This window comes from Carya illinoinensis, chromosome 10, assembly GCF_018687715.1.
Source record: "Carya illinoinensis cultivar Pawnee chromosome 10, C.illinoinensisPawnee_v1, whole genome shotgun sequence".
NCBI classification, from domain to species: Eukaryota; Viridiplantae; Streptophyta; class Magnoliopsida; order Fagales; family Juglandaceae; genus Carya; species Carya illinoinensis.
Window position 1 is genome coordinate 6,320,527 of NC_056761.1, and position 12,310 is coordinate 6,332,836.

The 12,310-nt window shown below is 36.7% G+C and overlaps 1 protein-coding gene across 1 annotated transcript; it reads left to right on the forward strand.

Annotated features, from left to right (window-relative positions):
• Nucleotides 1-6,136: 6,136 nt before the first annotated feature.
• LOC122279298 lies at nucleotides 6,137-6,836 on the forward strand. Its single transcript, XM_043089845.1, has 2 exons — nucleotides 6,137-6,355; nucleotides 6,447-6,836. Exons 1-2 carry the CDS (start codon nucleotides 6,152-6,154, stop codon nucleotides 6,777-6,779), a joined length of 537 nt encoding a protein of 178 aa, XP_042945779.1. The 5' UTR covers nucleotides 6,137-6,151; the 3' UTR covers nucleotides 6,780-6,836.
• The last annotated feature ends 5,474 nt before the right edge of the window (nucleotides 6,837-12,310 follow it).

Here is a 12,310-nt window from a genome sequence, read left to right on the forward strand (position 1 = left end):
TTGCTAATGAAAAGTCTAATGGCGTAGATATTGTTCTAGCAATTAACGGCTCTAAACTGACAACGGTATGGAATTTTGTGGAGGTGATTTTGATGAATTCTGTAAAGATGAAGGCATAGTGAGGCACCGCATAGTGAGACATACTCCACATCAAAATCTAGTGGCTGCGTGGATGAATAGGACTCTCTTGGAGAGAGCCCGTAGTATGCTTTCAAATGTTGGCTTGTCTAAAGATTTTTGGGCTGAAGCAGTCAACACAACCTACTCTTTGGTTAACCGCTATCCAACCACAGCTTTTGGTTTAAAAACTCCAAATGAGGTATGGTCAGGTACTCCCTCTAATTATTCAAATTTGAAAATTTTTTGTTGTCCAATGATGGAAAACTTGAACTAAGGGCAAAGAAGGGCATATTCATTGGATATGACAATAGGGTGAAATGATTCAGGTTATAGTGTATTGATCTCAAATCACCTAAGTTTGTAACTAGCAAGGATGTAGTATTTGATGAACAATCCATGCTTAATCCAAGAAAGGAGTTTACTATGTCTACAGGTGAAGAGCAGAGTAATGGCAAAAAGGTGGAGTTACAGGTTGAGGCTTCACAAGGGGTGCCAAACGACACCCAAGACCATGTTATTTCAAATAAGCATGATCCTAATTTTGATGATGGCACACAGGGTGAGCAAGATTACAGTATTGCTACTGGTAGACAAAGAAGGCAGATCAAGCCACCTCAAAGATATGCTCATGCAAATATGTTGATGTATGCACTTACTACAGCAGAGGACATAGATGGTCAGGAGCCTTCCAGTTATTCAAAAGTTCGGCAGCACATGACTTAGAGCTTCAGCAACTTGACGTTAAAACAGCTTTCCTGCATGGTGGCCTGGAGGAGACCATTTACATGCATCAGCCGGAGGGGTTCATTGTTCAAAAAAAGAAGATCATGTATGCAGATTGAAGAAATCATTGTATGGTTTGAAACATTCTCCAAGGCAATGGTATAAATGCTTTGACTCTTTTATGATAGATCATGGTTATGTGAGGAGTAGCTATGATTGTTGCATTTATTATAGGCACTTATCTGATGGGTCTTTCATCTATTTGCTACTTTATGTTGATGATATGCTTATTGCTGCTAAAAGCATATTTGACATTAGTTTGTTAAAAACCCAACTTAGAAATGAGTTTGAAATGAAAGACTCCGGTGCTGCAAAGAAGATTTTGGGGATGGAGATCCACAGAGATAGGAAAGCTGGAAAGTTGTATTTGTCCCAGGGAAAGTACCTTGAGAAAGTTCTTCAGATGTTTGGAATGTCTGATTCCAAACCAGTAAGTACACTTGCTACACATTTTAAACTTTCAGCATCCCTATCTTCTCAGACAGATGAGGAGGAATGGTTCATGGCTAGTGTTCCTTATTCCAGTGCAGTTAGCAGTATTATGTATGCAATGGTTTGTACTCGTCCAAATATTTCACAGGCAGTGAGTGTTGTTAGCAGGTACATGGCTAACCCAAGTAGAGCTCATTAGCAGGCTGTGAAATGGATACTTAGGTATTTGAGAGGTACTTCAAACCTTGGTTTAATATTTGATAGAGAAACTGACTACAATTCAAGTGTGGTTGGTTATGTTGATTCTGATTATGCTGGCGACTTAGATAAGAGAAGATCATTGACAGGGTATGTTTTCACTTTGTGTGGCTCTGCTGTTAGTTAGAAAGTAACACTACAATCTACTGTTGCTGTATCAACTACAGAAGCAGAGTATATGGCAATAGCCGAGGCTGTTAAGGAGGCCATTTGGTTGAAAGGTTTGATCAGTGATTTGGGATTACAGTAAGATGCAATTTCAGTGTTTTGTGACAGCCAAAGTGCAATACATTTGACCAAAAATCAATGTCTCATGAGAGGACAAAGTATATTGATGTCAAGTGTCATTTCCTTTGGGAAATTGTTACAAAGGGCGTGTTAGAAATTCAGAAGATTGCTAATATTGAGAATCCAGCAGATATAATGACAAAGCCAGCACCAGTATACAAGTTCCAACTTTGCTTGGACTTGATTGGTATTCGGGGTATGTGATTCCCTTAGGGGATTTGGTGGAGGGGATCGGTTCCTTGGTTAATGGTTTTTTGTTCAGGCTTGACGGAATTCAAGCCAAGGTGGAAATTTGTTGAGTTTGGCTTGATTTCCTGTTGAAAATGTATTTTTTGGGGCTTGGCTTGATTGTGACTCGACCCTAGCTCGACTGTGGCTTGACCCTGGCTCAAGCAACCTGAGCTCGACACTCCACTCGAGCGAAGAGCGAAGTGGAAATAGAGAGTTTCACTCGACACCCGCTTGAGGCTCTGCTCAAGTGAATGTTCGTAAATCAGGCTCGTGCCGCTACAATATAAATATGAATGTTTTAACATTCATTTAGAGACTTGGACCTTTGAGGCTGCCGTATTTGAGAGAAAAAAACAGAGAGCATCCTCTTGTGATATTCCTAATTGTGTTTGAAAATTTTTGGAAGAGGATTTTGTAATCAATACTTTATACTCCATCTTTTGTTGATAGTGAAATCATTGAAACCAACCCCGCTAGTGGACGTAGGCTCACATTGAGCTGAACCACATAAATTTTGGTATTCTTTGTGTGCTTGTTATTTATTTTGTTACTTCCGCTATTATTTACTTCAACTTAACTTTTGTTTGTTCATCTATTCCCAACAGTTATTAATTCTTTATTACTTGTCCTTTTGACTTTCCTATAATTAACTCTTCTACCTCTTAATTATTATACTTTAGTCTTTAGTAATTACCGTGGGTATGATTAGTTTTAGGGCATGTTTGGATGCTTTAAGTGTCTCAGAATTATGTGAATAATAATAAAATAATTTGAGTAAAAATATTTTAATGGATTTTGAAAAAGATCAGAAAAAATTGAATAAAAATATTTTATAAGATAAGTATTGTATTTGAATTTGTGAAAGTGATCAAAAAATATGTTTGGACACCGTAGATGCTTGCTCTTCATTGCTATTGACACTCTCTACTCTTTCAAACCTCTCAACTAGAGAGCCAGTCCTTCCTTGTATGCAACTGCCAAATGTAACTTTTCAAAGAATCAAGATCTATCCCACCTGTATATTCTATAAAAATACCTCCATTGACAATTTTAATAGGGCTTAGCCCTTTGTTGCAACTGAGGGATTCGTCGCCTGAAAAATAATAAGAAAGCTATTTATTCCAAGATCCAGACTATAAATCTATTTTATAGATCAAAACAGATCATTAGTAGTGGCAACTTCCGATAGAATAACCATGACTCAGCTACCCCATTACGAGGTAAAAGGAAAGGTATTAATTCATACTTGCAAGCATTTCAACTAGAATTGCACAGCCACCGCTGGCAGGACCAAGGGGCTGCAGTCCCTTTTTTTTATAAAATTTTAAAAAACATTTGTCATTGTTTATTTTTGTTTCTGAAATGTTTATTAACCCTTTTATTAATGGAATTCTGACGAGATGATCAATTTGATCAATTGTAAAATTAAAGGAGTAAATTGTAAAATTATGAATAATGCTATATACTATACATCATTTTACTTGCATTTTATTATATATAATATAATGTTTTTATCACTATTTAATAATAAAGAAGTATATTAAATGACTATTTAATAGTAATAAAAGTGACACATCTTATTTAATAAGATATAAGTAAAATCACAGTATAGTGTATAAAAGTTTCCTAATTAAAAAGCACAGAAAGTAACTTGACTTTTAACCCAAAACACATGAACCAATTTAATATTTAACCCCAAAAAATAGAGTCTGTTCGGCTAATGAAACTTCGGGAATGATTTTTGAAAAATTTTGAGATTTTTATTAGATTTTGTGAAGGTAGATAAGAAAATTTGAGTAAATATTCTTCTAAGTATGTTTTATACTTGGGATTGTGAAAGTGTCTGAACAGTGTTGAAAGGGTTTGAATAGTTTGTTTAGGATATTAATAGATTTGCTTTTTCGGTTTTTGACTTTCGCTGGAATCCAAGTAAATGATTGGATCAAAAGTTCCAAGTTGGATGTTACCACCGACGGAAAATGCTTTTGGCAAGCGCAGCGGGTAAGCGCCGCGTAGTCGCGTCCGACGTGGCAGCCAAAGTTAATGAAACGGTGCGTATTGTCGAACCCTGCCATTCCACTCCTTCAGCCCTTTCGTCTCCCATAATTGCTGTCCTACTCCAGAAGTCCCTTTCATCTCCCATTCTCCCATTCGCCCCTTTCGTCTCCCGTTCTCGCCTCATTCGCCCCTTTCATCTCCCATTCGCCATCAACCCTAACCCTAGCCTTGCGAACCTGACGAACGATGAGCTTGTCTTCCTCTTGTGCTGTGTGGCTTTGTTTTTTTTTCTCATTTGTCTGAGATCTTCGCTTTCGCAGATCGATTTGAGCAAGTATGTTGATGTTATAGTTACAATGTCTTTTCGAAGGCTGGATTTATTGTCTGGTTGCTTGAATCTCTTTATAGATTTCATTGTTTATCTTGTCGAAGGCTGGATTTAACCATGGGTGCTTGAATCTCTTTATAGATTTCATTGTTTATCTTGTCGAAGGCTGGATTTAACCATGGGTGCTTGAATCTCTTTATAGAAGAAAAGGTTTTTCCAGTTTTAGAGAAAGATTTCTCTTTGCAGTCTGGAGGTTTTTCCCTTCGGTTTCTCTTTGCAGTCTGGGTTTGGTCTTTTGCAAGGCTCGGTTTTCTCTTTCTATTTCACCATTTTTTTTTTGCAGATTTTGCATTATGGTTTCTCTTTGCAGTCTGGGTTCGTTAAGATTGGTTTTCTATTGTCAGATCTCTTTAGATTTGTTTCTTTCTCAAAATCTACAGAACCCCTAACCCTAACTCCCAAAGCCCTAATCCACATTTACTCCCGAAGCCCTAATCCACATTTACTCCTGAAACCCTAACTGCTGAAACCCTAACCCTAACCCTAACTGCCGAAACCCTAACTCCAGAAACCCTAACCCTAACCCTAACTCCCGAAACCCTAACTCCTGAAACCCTAACCCTAACCCTAACTCCTGAAACCCTAACCCTAACCCTAACCCTAACCCTAACTCCTGAAACCCTAACCCTAACCCTAACCCTAACCCGAACCCTAAATCTAACTGCCGAAACCCAAACCCGAACCCTAACCCTAAATCTAACTGCCGAAATCCGAACCCGAACCCTAACCCTAACCCTAACCCTAGAAACCCTAACTCTTGAAACCCTACCTCCCGAAACCCTAACCCGAGAAACCCAATTTTTGGAGTTGGGGTTTGGGCACTGGGCAATTATCGAGAGAACCCACTCAAGGTTGGTAACTCCACCTGGCTCTTGTGGTTCAATAAATGATTTTTATGCATTGTATTTATGTTATTTATTTCTGTTTAAAAATCTGATTCTTCCATGGTTTCGTCTGCAGGTTATTAATTATGACTTTGGCTCGGGAATGAATGCAGTTGAAAGTGACCAACCGAAGTTGAGTTTTATTTCCTATTCTGCTTGAGTTGTTAATTCCTAGATCAATTTCCAGAATGGTTGGATTGTTCTGTTTAGGAAGTATTTAGCTATCAATGTGTTTGAATGTTATGAATCAGTTATTATGTGCATGATATTATATGTTTGTAATCAACCCGAGTGTTCTGTTTACAGTGTCTTTATGTAGACTTCATCCTAATTAAATGTGAGCCAACCATGTGATTTCCACTAAATGTGACCTCTGTTTCATGATTTTACTTGTTCTGTTTAGGAATGTGACCTCTGTTTCATGATTTTACTTGTTCTGTTTAGGAATGTGACCTCTGTTTCATGATTTTACTTGTTCTGTTTAGGAAGTATATAGAGCTGTCAATGTGTTTGAATGTTATGAATCAGTTATTATGTGCATGATATTGTCTGTTTGTAATCAACCCGATTGTTCTGTTTACAGTGTCTTTATGTAGACTTCATCCTAATTAAATGTGAGCCAACCATGTGATTTCCACTAAATGTGACCTCTGTTTCATGATTTTACTTGTTCTGTTTAGGAATGTGACCTCTGTTTCATGATTTTACTTGTTTTGTTTAGGAAGTATATAGAGCTGTCAATGTGTTTGAATGTTATGAATCAGTTATTATGTGCATGATATTGTCTGTTTGTAATCAACCCGATTGTTTCAATGTTAGAATGTCATCACCCTCAACTTCTTCCACATCCTTTGGTAAACGTACTGTGAGCCAACCTTTATGCTTCTGTGAGGTTGAGGCGACACTGAGATACTCAAATACTCCCAGAAATCTAGGACGTCCCTTCTTTGGCTGTCCAAAGTACAACAATGAGGTAAAACGTTTCTTTGCATATATTTCCTAAAGGTTAGAACTGATTATAAGTATATCTAACTCAGTTTGCATCTTTTGGATTGTATGAGCAGGGCTTACCATTTTGCAAGTTCTTTAAGTGGGTGGATGGTACTTTGGACATAGAGCAAGAAGTTCACCAAATTAAAATTGAACTATTAAGGAAGGATGAAGAGCTGAAAAGGATACTCGACGATTTTCAACAGAGGGAGATTAAGTTCCGGAAGAGAGCTGATGCGATTGAGAAAATGTTATCCAATATACTTGAGGAGGTTCAGAAGAAGGACTTGGTGCTTCTAAAGCAAGAAGCTGAAAATAGGCGTTCACGCACACTACTCCATCTGTATTGGGCTGTTGCCATTGTTGTATCATGTTACATTTTGTTGTCTAACCAAGCTCAGAATTGATTTCTCTTAAGTTATTGTAAATATGTAGTTTAATTTACTCTGATCTGCCAAGTTATTTTGTGGTTTGTGATGGTCGATGTAAAGGTTAGAACTGGGAAGTCATGTTTCCCAACAACTTGATGTAATTTTATTTTGTGGTTTCTGATGGTGGATGTTACTCTGAACTCGAGCCTTCCCTCCGCGGGCACATCCTAGGGTGACATATCTGATACTTTGATCCTCTCCCCTCTCACTCCTTTGTGTCATCACGCCAAACCCACATTTCTTAGCATAATCCTTATAATAGCTTTGTAAATCTTCAAATGATTTGAATTCCATCCCCGACTTTGGCTCCTCTATTATATCACCACCATCCGGTTCCACTGACTGTGGTGACCCAGTCGTGCCATCATTGGTTTCCCGGCAATTTGGTATATCCTCTTTACTTCCTTCATCAATTCTAGAGGAAGGACTTGGAGTTTCAGTTTCCTTACGATTTTGTGTTGTTTCTTCACCAACTCTTGCACTCGTTGCAGAGCTTGTAGAGCCAATGGGAGTCGGCGGTCTCATCCCATATTGAAATGGGTAACCAGCATTCTACATAAAAAAAATTACACCAAATTAAACTCCACAAAAACCAAACTTATACATTAAAAGACAAGAACTAAGTTAACCCACCTGCTCAATGTTGCTTGTATATTTGTTGCCATCTGCATATGGAAAAAAGGTTGGTGTCCATGAACACTGTGGTCCATAATAACCGTGCATGTAATTTGGCAAGTTCATTGTACCAGTTTGAGGGATGTCCTAAATTTGTATAATAATGATAATTAGGATGATAAACATTGAGCAGACCCATTACAATAAGTTTTATAAATTTTACAATAACATACTGAGGTTGGGAGATTTGAGGTAGATGCTGGTAGCGGAGATGGGTGTTCTTCCCCGTTTCCAATGCCCTGTAGTAATTGTTCAATATCCAAGGTAAATCTTTGGGAATAATATCAATGACCATGGATTCATGCACATGCAAATGTCCATGGGATTGTCTACACGTTTAACAAATGTTATAAACATCATCTATTATTTGATCTTTTGCCTCAAACATGCTTATAAATTGTGAAATGAATGCAGCATCGATATATTGCCAAATATTTCCACGTTATAAAAATTGTATTGGGACTCTAATTCTAGGTCTTCAAAACTTTTGGCCGGGAAGGGTTTACATGTTGCTTATAATATCATATCCTTCTCTATATAATATTCTGTTTTTTATACACATACCATTGTGACATCACAAGCTATTGATTATGATTGAAATGGATAGAATTGAATGCAATTAATTGTCCAATCAAAGAACTTTACCTGGTAAAACTATTTTGTTAGCTACAAAGAGCACTACTTGATTAGTAGTACTCCTTAGACTTCTATAAATTTTTCCTAGTAGGCTTACAGCAAAGGAATGTGTGCTCTGAGAATTCCATAGTGGAAGCCCACTTCAAATATCCATGCACACGGAAACATCTCTCAAAGAAATTATCTGGACCATTGATTTCTTTTAATTGAATCTTCTTTCGTGGTGTGACTTCAATAAAATCTGCTGGGGGACATGTTATTAAAATCACCAGAGCCACAAAGTTCTGGTAAAGTTTAAATCTTCCTAAACATCCTCAGTTGTTGGTCACTTTCAGCCTAATACCATCACTATAACTAATAATGAGTTTCCGTTTTTGAGCCAAGCACAAAATCTTTATATTTCTGAGCAATTAACTCTACCCGAAAGCAATTTTGTTCCAAACCAACAGATTTGGTCAATATTGTTCCTAACAAAATCACAACCAAGAAATCAATAAACATGAGCAACGCAAAATACGTTCTTTACCATTGTATAGTTGCTGAGCTATTTTACAGTTCAGTGACGACTTGCTCGATGGTAGTGGCTCCGGCCTCTTGAAGATAACCCACACGACGACGATGAGCCACACGAGGGAGAAGACCCACGATGAAAATAACCGAGCTGCTGGTTTCTAATACTTCTGCACCTGGACGCTATTGCTCTGATGAAGACGAGCTTGGAAGAGGATCTTCAAAAGAGGAGCTTGAAGACGACCTTGAGAAATGGAGTTGAAGACCACACCTGTGCAATGCAAGAAGCGGGAAAACAGATTTCATTCCGAAAATGGTAACCCTGTTTCAGCTCTGTACTCACCCTTTTTTTTTTTTTTTAATTGCCACGTCAGCCGACTCCGCGGCGACTGTACACGGCGACTGTACGTAGCACTTCTGACCACCGACATGCCATGCATAATTAACATCCCTTATTAAAACCAATAATTTTAGCCCATGCAGTACTAAAGGAAAACATAAAATTTTTAAGTTACAATAATACCAGTTAGTCTGGTGATTTTTAGTCAAATATTATGTTATAATCTTGGGGCAAAGCTCCTACTTACAAAATCTTAGTTATGTCAGTCATATATATTGATGCTCTTTAATTACAAGTGTAATGCTTTTAAGGGAGACTCAAATCATATCTATTTTAAAAGGATTTGTCAATGATATAATTGGAGTTCCATTGAAATCTTTATAAAGATTAAAAACTTTTCCAACTCTCAAACAATATGAGATTTCATACACCATACCTACACTCATAAATCAATATGGAATATCGCAACAAAGGCAAACAAATAAAGAGCAACGATGACAACCAATCACATGTAGGCTTGCAACTTGATTAGCCTGTGCTGGTTTTTAGCCCGATTTGACTCGGACACATGGCTGAACCAACCCAACCCAACAACTACGATCAAGTTGGGCCCCTTTTTTAAAAACAAAATAAGCTCAACGAAACTTTACCGCTTGAACCATCCTATTTCAACACAATTGTCTTTTCAACCATTTTTACTCACGCGGGCATTCCTCCAAAAAAATCGTGGATTTCTTGCAATATAAGGTTGAATGCCATAACTCTTATATATATATATATATATATATATATATATATTTCTAATCGTCTTATTTGTATTATACTTCTATTGTTTTTGTCAGTAAATCTGCAGCATATACGCAAACTCTTTGATAAGTGCTTCACTATTGTGTTTGCATGCTTGCTAGAGGCTCTCATAATAAGCACATGCAAACAATAATCAAAAGATCAAAAAGCATATCAAGCATATGTGTGTGTGTGTACATGGAGTAGTCTATTTTCTCAATCTTAATAGTGGGTATGTTGAAACCCAATACATCATAGACTCAAACAAGGATCTGCAAGTTGGAAATGAAATCAGAATCAACATGCCAACGAGGAAGTGTCCAAGAAGCTTTCAAAACAATGATTCGAATCAAGGCAATGATAATATACAAAACAATCAATTTTATCTTCATATTTTGGAGCCACACCTTCATTGTCATCTGAGTTCCCTATTTACTAAAATCTTGAGTTGGGAATGCAGAATCCTTATCAATTCATCAAACTATATGCTCAACTGTATTAATCTTAACAGCTTAGGAAGAAACAAATAATGACCCCAAATGTTAGAATCAAGACATGCAATATAGAGAAAAAAATATGCAACACTATAAATAAACAAAGAACAAAAAGGGGAAGATTAGTTCTATTAAAAGCTTTTTATTCTTTTTACATAAACAAGAATGGTTTTGTTAAATATGGTTTTTAAGTTCTAGTATTGTAACTAACAAACAAGCTACAATACAAAAGTTATTAAAATACACGTTTCATGAACAAAACAACATCCCTAATTCTTATGAATTATATGAAACTACCCATATAAGGCAGATTTGTAGTGATTTTTCTCGTGATTCTTAACAAATGGGTAAAGACAAAGCAAATCAGAAACCGAAACTGACAATCAAATTTTTAAACAAAAAATATCTAAAAATAACACCATATTTACATTTCAACCAAACCATTATATAAGTAGCAAAAATACACCCAATGATCTTATATATGATAAAGCTATACAGTTTCTTTCTGAAGCTAGGAAAACTACCTTGCATAAGCAAATGTTTGATATGATACATGTAGACTTCATAAGAGAACATCTTCTGTCCAAAACAACACACTTTTTAAGCAATATGTTTTGTTTAGGGTGACAACCCAAGCCCATTACAACAAATATGTATTTCAAGGAAAAATCTAGTTGCGAGCATAATTGTGCATTAATATGTGCATCAATCTAATGTGATTGATCAAAAAGTAAATTTTATCGAAAACAGTGCTAATTTAAATTTTGAATATAAAGGAATCAGTACTGGTACGCAAATTAGTACCCGACTTTGCTTGTATATAGCAAAACTCGAATTTCAAACCTAGGATTGGATTGTGGTCTGCAATCAACAAGAATTTGATTTCTGGATATATATATATATATATGTGTGTGTGTGTGTGTGTGTGTGTGTGTGTGTGTGTGTGTATAAAAGAGACTTTCTTGGAAAATTTTGGTAGACTAACCTGTCAACCAAAAAACCCACTTGATAGTTTTGGTATCTCATGAAGATAGTCGTGTTCCGAGGGGCTTACCAAAATTCCAATTGTTTCCACCATTTTGGCCACAACTCCATCTCCAGCCAAGTCTTTCTCTTCCTTCTACAGAACACATAGTGTGGTAACTAAGAGAATACTTCAAATCTATAATAGAGGGGAACAAAGGCAACGACAAACGGACTTGATTTCTAGATTTTCTCTGGAAAGAAAGAAATACTTTGACCAAAAAAAAAAAGAAAATTTCTTGAAAAATTGTGGCAGGTAAACCAATCAACCAAAAGAGCCCACTTGATAGCTTTTGTATCTCATGAAGATATTTGTGTCTAGGGGGCCTTACCAAAAGTCCAGTTATCTCTATCATTTTGGCCACAACTCCTCCTCCTCCTCCTCAAGTTAAGTCGCTCTTTTCCTCCTACATCACACAGTGTGATAACTAAGGAGGATATGCCAAATCCGTAACAAATGGGAACAAATGAACAGAGGTGATGGCGATGGGTGGCAATGCTAATGACGAACAAAATGGGGATTGGGGAGGGCTAGTCGACTAGGGTTTGGTTTGCAAAGCAACAAACATAAAGTACTTTAAAACAGGCTGGGTTGTACATGTTGAAACCGACATTTAAAAGGGTTCAATCAGAAAACTAACTTAAACCACTTTTTCGATCAGATTAGGTTTGGTTGTTTGAACGAACCGGGTTTTATATTTTGCACATGCCTAATCACATGATACACAATTTTCGTGATTCGGAAATGTACCTATGTCCACAAAGCTCCAAAAATTTTATTAATTCAAAGGTGGAGTTTTAAAAATAAACCAAAAAATCAGAAAATCGGCCCGGACCTGATCAGACCAGTTGGTTCAGTCCGGCTTTTGAGTGGTTTGGTCCAGAATCGGTTCTTTCATTTTAGAAACCAGTCAAATTTGGTCTGGAGTCGGTTTTATGTTTTCCAATACCAGACTGGACTAGTTCGCATATTATATATATTTTATTAATTTTTAATATTATATATAATATATTTTATGTTATATATAATTTTTATATATAAT